Below are 14,269 nucleotides of genomic sequence, written 5' to 3'. Positions count from 1 at the left end.
AAAATTAATAGGATTATACAGTGGGGGAAGAAAGCCAAGATACAGTCCAAGAAATGGGGCTGTTCAGTTTACAGATTTGAAGTTAGCCTATTCCATACATAGGGAAAAGGAACAGGACACTAAAAAGACTAAAGGAGTCCACACTGCAAATGGACTGTATAAAGACAAAGCATGAGTTTGTGGAAGGCAGAGGGGGCAGAAATCCGACAAGATGAAACAGGAGGTGGAGTCTCACAGACAGCAGAAAAAAGAAAAATTTCTGAAAACTAACAAATTTTTAAGAGACAAACTCAGACAAATTGTAAGAGATAACTTTTTGACATACTTACTTCATATTGTAATAGTCACTGGGTCACTGGTGAGTCTTGTCCAATCTCTCTCTTGAAATTTATAAAAAAGGGTAAACGGTAAACATCCTTACTGTCTAGGTGTGTGCTATTTAGTATGGAGGCCACCAGCCACATTTGGCTTTTGAGTGCTTGAAATGTGGCTAGTCTGAATAGAGATGTGCCATAAGTGGATTTCAAACACTTAGACCACCACCAACAACAAAGTATTTAAAATAACTGGTTAATACTTTTTATATTGATTGCAAACTTAAATGATAATGTTTGGGCATGTTAGATCAAATAAAATATATTAATAAATTAATTTCACCTGTTTCCTTTTCCTTTCTTAAATCCCACTTCTAAAATACTTAAAACTGGGTATGTGGCTTGCCTTATATACATACAGTGGGGGAAGAAAGCTAAGATACAGTCCAAGAAATGGGGCTTGACTGTGCCATTAAAATATATATTTTTAATTTTTTTATTGAATTATCATTGATACACACTCTTATGAAGGTTTCACATGAAAAACACTGTGGTTACTACATTCACCCATATTATCAAGTCCCTCCACCCATACCCCATTACAGTCTCTGTCCATCAGCATAGTAAAATGGCACAGAGTCACTACTTGTCTTCTCTGTGCTACACTGTCTTCCCTGTGATCCCCCCCATACCATGTGTACCAATCATAATATGCCTCCAAATCCCCTTCTCTCTCCCTCCCCACCCACGCTCCCCCACCCCTCCCCTTTGGTAACCGCTAGTCCCTTCTTGGAGTCAGTCTGCTGCTGTTTTGTTCCTTCAGTTTTGCTTTGTTGTTATACTCCACAAATGAGGAAAATCATTTGGTAGTTGTCATTCTCCGCCTGGCAGCAATAATCTCTTATCTGGTCTCCACCATCCACTCTAGCCTACCCATTCTGACACCAGACAAAGTAATTTTTTACACAAATATGATCAAATGACTTCCCTGTTTGAAATTCTCTCATGGCTTACTAGTATCTTTTGAATAAAATCAGAAATATTTAACATGGTTTACAAGGTTTTCAGAATCTGACTGTGGTAGGCAGCCTCTAAAATGTACTCCCCACCTCCTGCAATAGGCTCCAGCTCAAGATGGTGATCAAGGGTCTGAACACACTTCATCACACAGACACAATAAATCTACAGCTACGTATCAAACTCTGAAAGAAAACCTAAAAACTGATTCTGTACATCAGGCAAACAAGAAAAAACCCACATCAAAATAGGGAGGAGCAAATGAGACAAATCTTGCCATAAACTTCATCCTGGTGTGGCAACCCACAGTGGGGAAAGAACTCACAGCCCCAAGCTTCTCCCTGAGAAGCAAAGAGTCTGAACCCCGTATTGAGTATTCTGACTTTTTTAAGACCTACACCTGAGCAAAAAGCCCCCAAAACATCTAGCTCAGGAAGCCAAATAGGTCTTACATCAATGAGACCTTGAAAGCTTTAACTCTTAAAGAACTTGTGCAGATTCATCCACCCCAGAGCCCAGCACAAAGGCAGCCAACTGAAAAGTGTCCAAACTTTCTGTGAAAGAGGCTCATTTGCTTATCTTAAAATTTCAGCCTGATGGCCAGGCATCTAATTTAACACACATCCAGGGGCCTGTAGGGAAAATGGAAGTTCCATGGTGAAGATCCTCACCTGATCCTAATCTACTTGCCCACTATGCATAGGCAATGATGCAAAACTTAGCCTACTGCACAGGTGCATGCTTGCACATGTGCTGGAAATAAGCCATTACTACCTGTATTGCTATATAGAGCTCTGCCCCATGCTCAGGACAGAGACTGGAGCACAGGCAGAGACAGACGGACGTGCTGCATTCAGACTTGCTGGATGCAGATGGGATTCTAGCACTCAACTTGCCATAAGACTAAAGCTTGGTGTTAAGACCTTTTACCCCAAAATAGTCTACTATCATTTTTCAGTATCACCAATTCCAGAGTGAACTTCTCTGAAGCTAGGAACCTCCTCCAGCCTAGAATTACAGGGCCTCGAGACCTTCTCCAGATATTTTAGAGTGGGGGTACTATCACACTCTGCCTCTGCAATACTCCAGGTCACTAGTATCTCCCGAAAAGGACCTTATGCACACTTCTGATGTCCTGGTTTTTGCAGCGGTCACCAAGGGACATCCCTTGATCACCTAGCGCTTGTTGCAAATGGCTTACATTCATGGGTCCTATAGGGTTCTAACAAAAACTAAAACAGTTTTTAACCAGCACTCAGCTCCACTCCCAGCCAACCAGCACACTGTATAGAGAGAGCAGATGAAAATGCACCCCAGACTTTCTGTGAAAGAGGACTATTACTTATCTTCACAGTTATGGCCAGAAGGGCAGGTTTCTAATTAAAAACACAACTAGGGAATAATTACACTCCTCTCCAGAGACTGGGGAGGCTGGTGGGTGCCACTTTTGTATTCTTCCTCTACCCTGCCCCAGGCTGACAGTGTCTCCAAAAATGGAGCTTGTATATGCATTTGGCTCACTGGTTTTGGGGGCTGCCACAGAGAAAACATCCTTAGGCTGCTCTGGGGGCAAGCAGGGCTTGTGTTTAATGGAGTGGAAACAAACAATGAAACAGTGCATAACTGGCTGTCATCCCAGGGCTCAATGCAAAGGGAGTAGACAGAAATACCCATCTCCCATCTTCCCTGAAAAAGAGATCTGCATACTTTAAAAGCTGCTGCATATTTTAAAAGCTGAGGGCCTGGCTTCCAATCAGTCTCAGTTTTACTGCTGACTGAAATCCTCCCCTTTGCAACACTGACATCTCCTGACACACACTCAAATATTGGGAGTCAAGGATAAAGTAGGCTGCTTTAACAATGAAAAAGGTTAGAGAGACACCAAAAGCTAGTGCAAGGCTGAATGGTAAGTCATCTCTTTCATGAAGCCACCCATTCAAGACTGGGAACTGTGGATTTTTATCTAATGCATAGAAATCAACACAGAAAATCAAGGAAAATGAAGAAACAGAGGAACACACTACAAATGAAAGAACATAATAAAACCTCAGAAAAAGATCCTAATGATAACTGACTTACCTAAGCAGTTCAAAATAATGGTCATAACAATGCTCACTTAGCTAGAATGGATAAACAAAGAATTTCAACAAAGAGAAAATACAAGAAAATACCAAACAGATTTAAAAGCAGATCAGATGGAGTGGAAGAAAGTATCAGTAAACTCAGCCAGGGGTACTGGAACTCATCCAATGAGAGCAGCAAAAAGAAACAAAAGAATGAAAAAAACTGCAGATAGCTTAAGGGATTTCCAGGACAACATCAAGCAGACCAACATTTCTAACAGAGGTGTCCCAGAGGAAGAGAGAGAAAAATGGTCAGAATACCTACTTGAACAATGGGTGAAAACTTCCCTAACCAGAAAAACAAAGACAGCCAGAACCAGGAAGCCCAGAGAGTTCAAAAAAAGATGAGATGTACACCAAGAAACATTACAGTTAAAGTGTCAAAAGTTAAAGACAGGAGAGAATCTTAAAAGCAGCAAGAGAAAATCAACTTATGTACAAGGGAATCCCCCAACCCCCAACAAGACTATCAGCACATATTTCAGAAGAAACTTTGCAAGCCAGAATGGAGTTGCATGATATATTCAAAGGGCTGAAAGAAAAAACTTCCATTCAAGAATATTCTACCTGGCAAAGTTGACCTTCAGATTTTAAAGAGAGATAAGGCACTTTCCAAAAAAAATCTAACAGAGTTCAACATCACTTCAACAGCCTTACAAGAAATATTAAAGGGAATTCTTTAATCGAAATGAAAGGTATTAACAGTAACAGGAAAACATATGAAAGTATACATCTCATTAGAAAAGATGAATATATAGTAAAATAAGAATGATGTTGTGGTGAGATAATACTGTAAAAAGTAGCATGAAGGTTAAAATACAAAAGTAAAAGTAACTGTCAGTACCATAAATAACAGATTTACAGGATAAAAATAAATAATGACACCAAGAACATAAAATCTGGAGGAAGGGGTATAAAAATGTTGAGCTTTAGAAGGCATTTGAATTTACGTTATCACCTTAAAACAGACTGTTGTAGACCCATCCACATACTGCCTACAAGAGACACACTTCAAACCCAAAGACATACATAGACTAAAAGTGAAAGGATGGAAAAAGATATTTCATGCAAAAAGAGGGAGAAAAAAGCAGGAGTTGCAATACTTGTATAAGATAAAACAGATTTCAAAAGAAAGAAAGTAACAAGAGACAAAGAAGGACATTATATAATAATAAAGGAGTTAGTTCAACCAGAAGATATAAGCATTATAAATATCTATGCACCCAACATAGGAGTACCCAAATATGCACAACAAATACTAATAGAATTAAATGGGGAAATCGAATGCAATACTTTCATTTTAGGAGACTTCAACACACCACTCTCTCCAAAGGACAGATTAACCAGACAGAAAATAAGTAAGGAGACAGAGGCACTGAACAACACATTAGAACAGACATCTCTAGAACACTCCACCCAAAAGCAGCAGGATACACATTCTTCTCAAGTGCACATGGAACATTTTGCAGAAGAGATCACATACAAGGCCACAAAAAGAGCCTCAGCAAATTCAAAAGACTGAAATTGTACCAACCAACTTCTCAGATTACAAAGGTATGAAACTAGAAATAAATTGTACAAAGAAAACAAAAAGGTTCACAAACACATGGAGGCTTAACAACGTGGTCCTAAATAATCAATGGATCAATGACGAAATTAAAACACAGATCAAGCAATATATGGAGACAAATAAAAATAACAGTGCAATGCCCCAACTTCTGTGGGACACAGCAAAGGCAGTTCTAAGAGGAAAATATATAGCAGTTCAGGCCTATTTAAAGAAGGAAGAACAATCCCAAAGGACCAGTCTAAATTCACAATTAGTGAAACAAGAAAAAGAAGAACAAATGAGGCCCAAAGTCAGTAGATGGAGGGACATAATAAAGATCAGAGAAGAAATAAACAAAATTGAGAAGAAAAAAACAATAGAATCAATGAAACCAAAAGCTGGTTCTTTGAGAAAATAAACAAAATAGATAAAACCTAGCCAGACTTATCAAGAAAAAGAGAATCTACACACATAAACAGAATCGGAAATGAGAATGGAAAAATCACAACGAACACCACAGAAATACAAAGAATTATTAGAGAATACTATGAAAGATTATATGCTACTGGATAACCAAGAAGAAATAAACAACTTTCTAGAAAAATACAACCTTCCAAGACTGACCCAGGAAGAAACAGAAAATTTCAACAGACCAATCACCATCAATTAAATTGAATCACATACAAGAATATATGTAAAACTACCCAAGAACAAAACCACCGGACCAGATGGCTTCACCACTGAATTTTATCAGACATTTAGAGAAGACATAATACCCATTCTCCTTAAAGTTTTCCAAAAAATAGAAGAGGAAAGAATACTTCCAAACGTATTCTATTAATCCAGCATCACTCTAATACCAAACCAGGCAAAGACACTACACACAAAAAAAATTACAGACCAATATCCCTGATAAGCATAGATGCAAAAATATTCAACAACATATTAGCAAACCAATTTCAAAAGTACATCAAGAGGATCATACATCATTACCAAGTGGGATTCATCCCGGGATGCAAGGATGGTACAACATTCGAAAGTCCATAAACATCATCCACTACATCAATAAAAAGGGCAAAAATCACATGATCTCCACAGATGCTGAAAAGCATCTGACAAAATTCAACATCCATTCATGATAAAAATTCTCAACAAAATGGGTATAGAAAGCAAATACCTCAACATAAGAAAGGCCATATACAACAAACCCACAGCCAACATCATACTTAACAGCACGAAACTGAAACCTTTTCCTCTAAGATTGGGAACAAGACAGGGATGCCCACTCTCCCAACTATTATTCAACATAGTACTGGAGGTCCTGGCCACAGCAATCAGACAAAAAAAAGAAATACAAGGCATCTAGATTGGTAAAGAATAAGTCAAACTGTCACTATTTGCAGTATTGTACTGAAAAATCTATAAAGAATCCACTCCAAAACTACTAGAACTAATATATGAATTCAGCAAAGTTGCAGGATACAAAATTAATACACAGAAATCTGTTGCTTTCCTATACACTAATGATGAACTAGCAGAAAGAGAAATCAGGAAAACAATTGCATTCACAGTTGCTTCAAAAAGAATAAAATACCTAGGAATAAACCTCAGCAAGGAAGTGAAAGACCTATACCCTGGAAACTACAAGACACTCTTAAGAAAAATTACAGAGCACACTAAAAAATGGAAATTCATCCCATGCTCTTGGATAGGAAGAATTAATATTGTCAAAATGGCCATCCTGCCTAAAACAATCTACAGATTTAATGCAATCACTATCAAAATACTGACAGCATTCTCCAATGAACTTGAAGAAATAGTTCTAAAATTCATATGAAACTACAAAAGACCTCAAATAGCCAGCCAAAGCAATCCTGAGAAGGAAGAATAAAGCTGGAGGGATTATGCTACCTAACTCTGAGCTCTATTACAAAGCCACAGTATTCAAGAAAATTTGGCACTGGCACAAGAACAGAGCGCCACACATCAATGAAACAAAATAGCCTAGATATAAAACCACACATATATGGCCAATTAATATATGATATAAAGGTGCCATGGACATACAATGGGGAAATGACAGCCTCTTCAACAGCTGGTGTTGGCAAAACTGGACAGCTATATATAAGAGAATGAAACTGGATTACTGTCTAACTCCATACCTAAAAGTAAACTCGAAATGGATCAAAGACCTGAATGTAAGTCATGAAACCATAAAATTCTTAGAAGAAAACATCGACACAACTCTCTTGAATATAAACATGAGCAACTTTTTCATGAACATATCTCCTCAGGCAATGGAAACAAAAGCAAAAATGAACAAGTGGGACGATATCAAACTAAAAAGCTTCTGTACAGCAAAGGGCACCATCAGTAGAACAAAAAGGCATCCTACAGTATGAGAGAATATATTCATAAATGACGTACCTGACAAGGCATTGACATCCAAAATATATAAAGAGCTCACGCACCTCAACAACCAAAAAGCAAATAACCCGATTAAAAAATGGGCAGAGGAAAAAAAATATGGGCAGAGGATATACAGACAGTTCTCCAAAGAAATTCAAATGGCCAACAGGCACATAAAAAGATGCTCCACATCGCTAATTATCAGGGAAATAACTGCAAATTAAAACCACAGTGAGATATCACCTCACATCAGTTAGGATGGCCAACATCCAAAAGACTAGAAACAAAAAATGCTGGAGGATGCGGAGAAAGGGGAACCCTCCTACACTGCTGGTGGGAATGTAAACTAGTTCAACCATTATAGAGCGCAGTACAGAGGTTCCTCAGAAAACTAAAAGTAGAAGTACCATTTGACCCGGGAATTCAACTCCTAGGAATATACTCAAATTTTCAGATTAAAAAAGATATATGCACCCCTATGTTTATTGCAGCACTTTTTACAATAGCCAAGATATGGAAGCAACCTCAGTGTCCATCAGAAGATGAATGGATAAAGATGATGTGGTACATATAAGCAATGGAATATTATTCAGCTATAAGAAACAAACAAATCCTATCATGTGCAACAACATGGATGGAGCTGGAGAGCATTATGCTCAGTGAAATAAGCCAGGCGGAGAAAGACAAGTATCAAATGATTTCCCTCATTTGTGGAGTATAGATGAAGCAAAACTGAAGGAGCAAAACAGAGGCATACTCAGACTCCAAGGGCCTAGCAGTTACCAAAGGAGAGAGGTGGAGGAAGGCAGGTGGGGAGGGAGGGAGAAGGGGATTGAGGGGTATTATGATTAGTACACATGGTATGGTGGGAATCATGGGGAAGACAGTGTAGCACAGAGGACAAGTAGTGACTCTGTGGCTTCTTACTACACTGATGGACAGTGACTGCATGGGGAGACTCAATAATATGGGTGAATGTAGTAACCACATTGTTTTTCATGTGAAACCTTCACAAGAGTGTATATAAATGATACCTTAATTTAAAAAATGCATGAGCTATCACCTCACACTTGTTAGAATGGCTACTATGAAAAAGACAAGCAATAGCAAGTGTTGGCAAGGATGTAGAGAAAAGGTAACTGTTGTGCCCTCTTGGTGGGAATGTAAATTGGTGCAGCCACTATGGAAAATAGTATGGAGGTTATTCAAAAAATTAAGAATAGAATTACCATATGATCCAGCAATTCTGTTTCTGGAAAAGGAAACAAAAATACTAATTAAAAAGGATATATGCACTCTCATGTTGAAGGTTATTATTTACAACAGCCAAAGTTTAGAAGCAACCTACATGTCCATCAATAATTCGATTAAAAAAAAAGTGGTGTGTGTATGTAAGCAAAGGATTGCTATTCAGCCTTTTATAAAAGAGAAGGAAATCTTGCCATTTGTGACAACATGGATTGTCCCTGAGGGCATTATGCTAAGTGAAATCAGACAGAGAAAGACATACAAATAATATCTTAAGTCTCAAAATCTTAAATATCATCACAAGTAAAAAAATTTTGTAGCTGTGTGGAGATGGATCGACTTATTGTGGTGATCATTTCACAACATATAGCAATATTGAATTATTATGTTGTACAACTGAAACTAATGTTATGTAAATTATATCTCAAGTTATAAATAAATAAAATGGCCCCCAATGATCCTTGCCTTCTGATATTCACTCCCTTGTGTAATCTCCTTCCCTTAGATGTAGGCTGGACTTACAGACCTCCTTGTAAGAAACAGAACATGCAAAAATTAAGAGGTGTTATTCATTTCTGAGATTAAGTTATAAAAAGACTATGACCTCCATATTTGACAAACTGTGGTTTTCTCCTTGCGTGCCAGTTCTGGAGGAATTTAGCAGCTCTGTCTTGGGACAGCACTGTTAAAAAGCCTTCCTGTTAAGAGACAAAGACCTGCCCACATGGTGAGCTGGGAAGCAGAACTTTCCCTCTACTTCTAACTTGATCCTTCAAAAGAGACCTCAGCAGCTGAAGTTTGATTCAACGTTATGAGAGACCTTCAGCTAGAGGCACCCAGCTCAGCCTTAACCTGATTTCTACACAAGAAAAACCATGAGATGATAAAATTTGTTAATATAGCACAGAGAATATAGTCAATAGCTCTGCAACATCTTTCTATGTTGACAGTAACTACACTAGTTAGGGTGAGGATTTAGTGATGTTTATAACTGTCCAATCACTATTTTGTATACTTGAAACAAATATAACATTGTATATCAACTATACTTCAATAAAAAATATCTTAAGCAAAAAAATTAACATTTTTTGTTCAAGCCATCAAATTTTGCGAAATTTGTTACGCAGTAATAGATAAACAATAAACTGGTACTCGCTTTTCAGCCTTAGTATTCTCCCACTCCCCACTTCAGTCACACTTTTCAGTTGCTCAAAAACATCACCTTTTCTTACCTCAAGGCCTATTATCATACTACTCTCTACTGGAATATCCTTTTGTCCTCATCTTCCCCTTAATTATTCCTCCCCTTTCCCCTCCCTCCCTTCAAGGTCATGTCGGTGTCACTTTGCTTCCCTTTTCCTAACATTTGGCATGCATTACATTCACTCAGTCAATTACCCTTCCTTCTAATTTATTAGATCAATGAGAAAAGGGTTTGTTTCTCATGTTCATTATATCCACAAAGCTTAAAATAACAGAGCCTTGCTGACAGTAAGCATTCAGTACAAATCTGTTGAAAAATTCACATTCAGAGATGGATGTTTTGTAATACAGATTACAAACAGAAAAAGAGAAAAATGAAATCTCCTCAGCCACACAAAAGTAGAGCCTAATCTCTGCAAACTCCTGGGGTATAAATACCTCCAATTCAATTTATTAACAACATGCTAAGAAAAATGTCTAGAAAAAAGAAAAACAGAAATGGTAAGGGCTATGAAAACATGTGAATAACTGCCAAATCGGTAATAGTTCCCACCTTCCTAAAAATTCAATGTACCTAGAGGGAGGAATGAATTTTCATTATTGCCATTGGCTCAGAGTGGAATTTTACTGTTTACATGTCTTTCTTCTCCCTCCTAATCTTAGTATTTTTCTATCCTTTTCTACCTTGTTTCTCTAGTTCTCAGTATTTTAGCACAGTGGCTATATGCAGCTCATGGGCTCTAGAGATACCCTTCCTGCCATCATATCCAGTATCTCTATCTGTTTAACTTAGGCACATAATTTAACCTTATATCAGTTTCCTCTTCTAAAAAATGGTTAAAATAACAGTTCCTATGTCATACGGTGTAAATGAAGATTAAATGAGGTAATGTGTAACACAATACAGGTTCTGTAGTAAGCCTTGAATAAATGTTAGCTATTATTATTACCTAAACTATGATCACTCTATCAAAATGGAGTTTTTAAAAACTTTAGGCTAAATTCATACTTAGTACTCCTCCCATCCTTCTGCCTTGTTAACACCTAACACCTCCCCATCTGGCTATAAGCTCGTCAGAGGAAACGGTTCTGGCTTTGCAAGCTTTACTATCTCCGCTCCTTTATCCCATTAACTGAACATAGCGGGCGGTCAGAACGTGAATTTTAGAGTTTAAAATAATGAAATACTTAGTTCAAATGATATACAGCATATGGACCAGCGCCCACTCACCCTTCAATTCCCTCTCAGAGATAAACCAATGCCCACGAACGCAGAAATACCGAAATTGGAACGACAATCCAACATCCTAATATTATTCCTCAGGGTTGTGCAGATAAAACAAAGTACTCAAAAGTAATTTTTTTAACCTAAATAGCTCAAAACCACACCACAAACTTTTCAGTCTGGTAGACTGACAGCCTCAGGTGTACCTGTAAATGGCATCAACGAAAACGAAAATTTTCACAGCAGCCAAGGTTTTCCCCCCACAGGATGTACATTTTTGTATTTTCACAGAAAATGGGCAGGCAAAAGACAGATTCTCGGGGAAGATGAAGTGGGGGCACTCACTCCTTTTCCGACCCCAATTTTCGCAAAGGAAAGGAGGCTTTCGAAAAGGTGTGGGCCTGTCCCCCTTGGTCCCGAGCGCGCTCCAGGCACACCTGGCCCAGTTTCTTCTTCACTTCAACACAGTCCCTAAGGTGGCGCGGGGCGGCCAGGCCTGAAGGAAGGGCCGCCGGAGCCCTGCCGGCAGTGGGCAGCGGGAGCCAGAAGGGCCGGGATACCTTAGGGCCGCGGAGTCGCCATGTACAGCACCACCTGCGTTTGCCAGCGACACCTCTCGCTAGCCCAGGTCCCGCGGCGGCGCCACGGCCCAAAGGGAGGAAGCACCACAGCCTCGCGGCGAGCGCCATCACCTACTGCTCGTGGGAACCACGCCCCACCCCTCCCGCCGCGGCCGAGCGGGAGGAGCGAAGGGCGCCCCAGTCTTTCGCGAGAACAACGCGGCCGCCTTCTTCCCCGCCCGCGCCTCTTCCGCTCCTCAGCTTCCGGTCCACGGGTTCCGGGGGAGAGAAATACCGCGATTGGGTGGGACTTGGTGACCCTGACGCGCCTGCGCCCAGTGGGCTGGGACCACGAGGTGGTGGCTTGCTGCCTGAGGATTTGCTTGTGGGTCTGTTTAGGAGGTATCTGTACTGGTTTTGATGCAAGGAAAAATTACCAGAACAAAGTTGAAAGCTCAGAAATAGACCTCGGTAGTTACCTATGCAAGATTTGTTATTTATGATTTGTCATTAAAAACGATTTGTTATTTGTGATTCTCTGCTGCCTTCAAAAGCAGGGAGAGAACTAGTACTAAAGGGGACATTTTCAAATAAATGCTTGGAAGAATTGAACTAATTCATGTAAGAAGAGAGAGGAAGAGGTTGAGAGACAGAAGAGTTTCTGGGGGAGAAGAGAGAAGCTAGAGAAGATAAAGAATGAGAAGCTCAAGCTGATCTTAGTTAAGACTAGGGAGATGCATCTCGACAGGAAGTTGATGCCATTGTTCGCTATGGGATTTGTGGTATAAAACCTCTGGATTCCCCTCAAAATCCTTGGTAAGAATGCTGTTTCTCTCCAGCATGCGATTCTTTTGGAGAGAATGAAGAGGCTCTGAATCCTACTTAACTGATACGGGTGAAAGCACAAACTGCAAATGGAGTAACTACTATCTGGATTACATGAAAAATTTTTATAGGCAATATGGGAAGACAATCATAGTTTTTTTAATTAGTTTCATTTTTAAAGTACTTTTAATACTACATAGTGAATTAACACATAGATTTTATTTCTTTTGATCTTGTGAATTGCTTCCCGTGAAGTAATTGGTATCCCAAGTGAATTAAGGAGAACTGTAGTTCAAAGAGATTTATTATCCAAGGACACATAGCTGGTACGTATTATTAGAAGACTGGAATCATGTCTTCTAACTTCAGGTACAATGCTTCTATGTATGATTGCTGCCTGCACCACTTCCTGTTAAATCTGCCGTATTTCTTTAGGATAAGCCAGTGATATCTCTATTTTCTTTGTTTTTAAAGTATACTTTGGAAAACACAGCCTCTTTCCAATTTCTGAACCTTAGTCTTTACTCCCAGAGGGAACCATTTTTACATATTTCCACTGGTAGCTACCCCAATAGTGCTAAATAATAAGTTCATACCACTGATGCATGATAAACCTGAAATTGAGTTTCCGTTATTTCAGCCAGAGTGAAATTTGAAAATTTGTTCATTTTGAAAAAATTGTGGATTCTTAGAATAAGTTGCAAAAACTCCCCACTCCCCATATTTTTCACCAACATTCATTGTTAATGTTAGAAAGACTGACATAAATGGGGTGGAGAGTGAATAAATCCAGTAAAGCCCACTAAAGAGTCTCAAGAGTTAACCAGATACAACCAGAGAGCCAGAAAGGACTCACAGAATTAATTAGTTGAAGTTTCGAAGGCCAGGAGTGACTTGGAATGTCCAGATATTCCCCAGATAAACAATTCCCCCAATAAGGGAAAGTATCAGAGTGCAGCCCATGTCTTCATTCTGCCAATTAGATAATGCCATTGTAAATCTATTTAGCCTATGAAAAAGGCCCAGTTTATTCTTTAACTTAATCCATACTCTGTTCTTCCTCTTCTTCGAGCCCCAAATCAATTGAGTAACTTTGTAACCAGCACAGGAGATAAACCTCCCAAGTATAAATAAACCTATGTGGACAAAGAATGCTGAGATCTGGACCAACACAGTCACCTAAATAACCCTGTTCTTAAGACAAGACTTCAAAGGAATTAAGAAAACTTCAAAGGAATTATGAATCACTTGTATACATCATGTTTTATGCTGACCCTTGCCCAAAAGGCCTTATAAAACCCCAAACCCTAAACCCTTAAGCGCTCTTCCTCTCTGAGGTTGCCCACACTCCCCTTTCTTCAAATGTGCCCTCTTTGCCTTAAATAAAAGCTTCTTGCTGTTCAATTTATTACATTTTGTCTCTGTGCTCTTCCAGTGATTAGCATCGTTGTTAATCTGCTATTTCATTCTGTTTTCTAGACTTAAGCACAAAAGCCTTCACTCCCTCTCTGTTCTACTCCAGATAAGTAGGGAGGGACTACTGAGAGCTCTGATTTGGGCTTGCAAGTTCCTATTGTCTGGGTGACCCAGACAGGACTGCAGCTGTGCAGTCATGCTCTTGAGAAGGCTGCCTAAAAATCTCCTTTGTCTTTGAAAAGTTCCAGAACATATTCTCACTCCATCCAGTATTCTGTGGCTCCCCCATATCCTGGGGTGGTAGGGACTTAGTTCCCATGCTGTGCAGATTCTAGCAGACACTGGACAAAGCCAGATGACCCTGGCTTTAGGAGTTCACA

General features: G+C 39.3%; 1 protein-coding gene and 1 long non-coding RNA gene across 5 annotated transcripts in view; one reads left to right on the top strand and one right to left on the bottom strand.

Annotated features, from left to right (window-relative positions):
• RMDN1 (regulator of microtubule dynamics 1) overlaps positions 1–11,854 on the bottom strand; it is a 61,491-nt gene extending 49,637 nt beyond the window's left edge. Inside the window, exon 1 of one of the 4 annotated variants that reach the window (XM_036925097.2) lies at positions 11,649–11,854. In XM_036925097.2, the coding sequence (XP_036780992.2) occupies positions 11,649–11,777 (129 nt within the window). In that variant the 5' untranslated portion in view covers positions 11,778–11,854. Of the gene's footprint in view, positions 1–11,294; positions 11,428–11,648 lie in introns of those variants that run through there. The other 3 variants (XM_036925098.2, XM_036925096.2, XM_036925100.2) reach the window with 3 other exon arrangements.
• A 60-nt stretch (positions 11,855–11,914) lies between these two features.
• Positions 11,915–13,871, top strand: LOC118932061 (uncharacterized). The gene is made up of 3 exons (XR_005032603.2): positions 11,915–12,050; positions 12,729–12,799; positions 13,546–13,871. It is a non-coding gene; the product is annotated as an uncharacterized LOC118932061 (long non-coding RNA).
• Positions 13,872–14,269: the final 398 nt, after the last annotated feature.

The sequence above is a fragment of the Manis pentadactyla genome, chromosome 3, assembly GCF_030020395.1.
Source record: "Manis pentadactyla isolate mManPen7 chromosome 3, mManPen7.hap1, whole genome shotgun sequence".
NCBI lineage: Eukaryota > Metazoa > Chordata > Mammalia > Pholidota > Manidae > Manis > Manis pentadactyla.
Note: the sequence above shows the minus strand (reverse complement) of the source record. Positions and strands in the feature narration are given on the sequence as shown.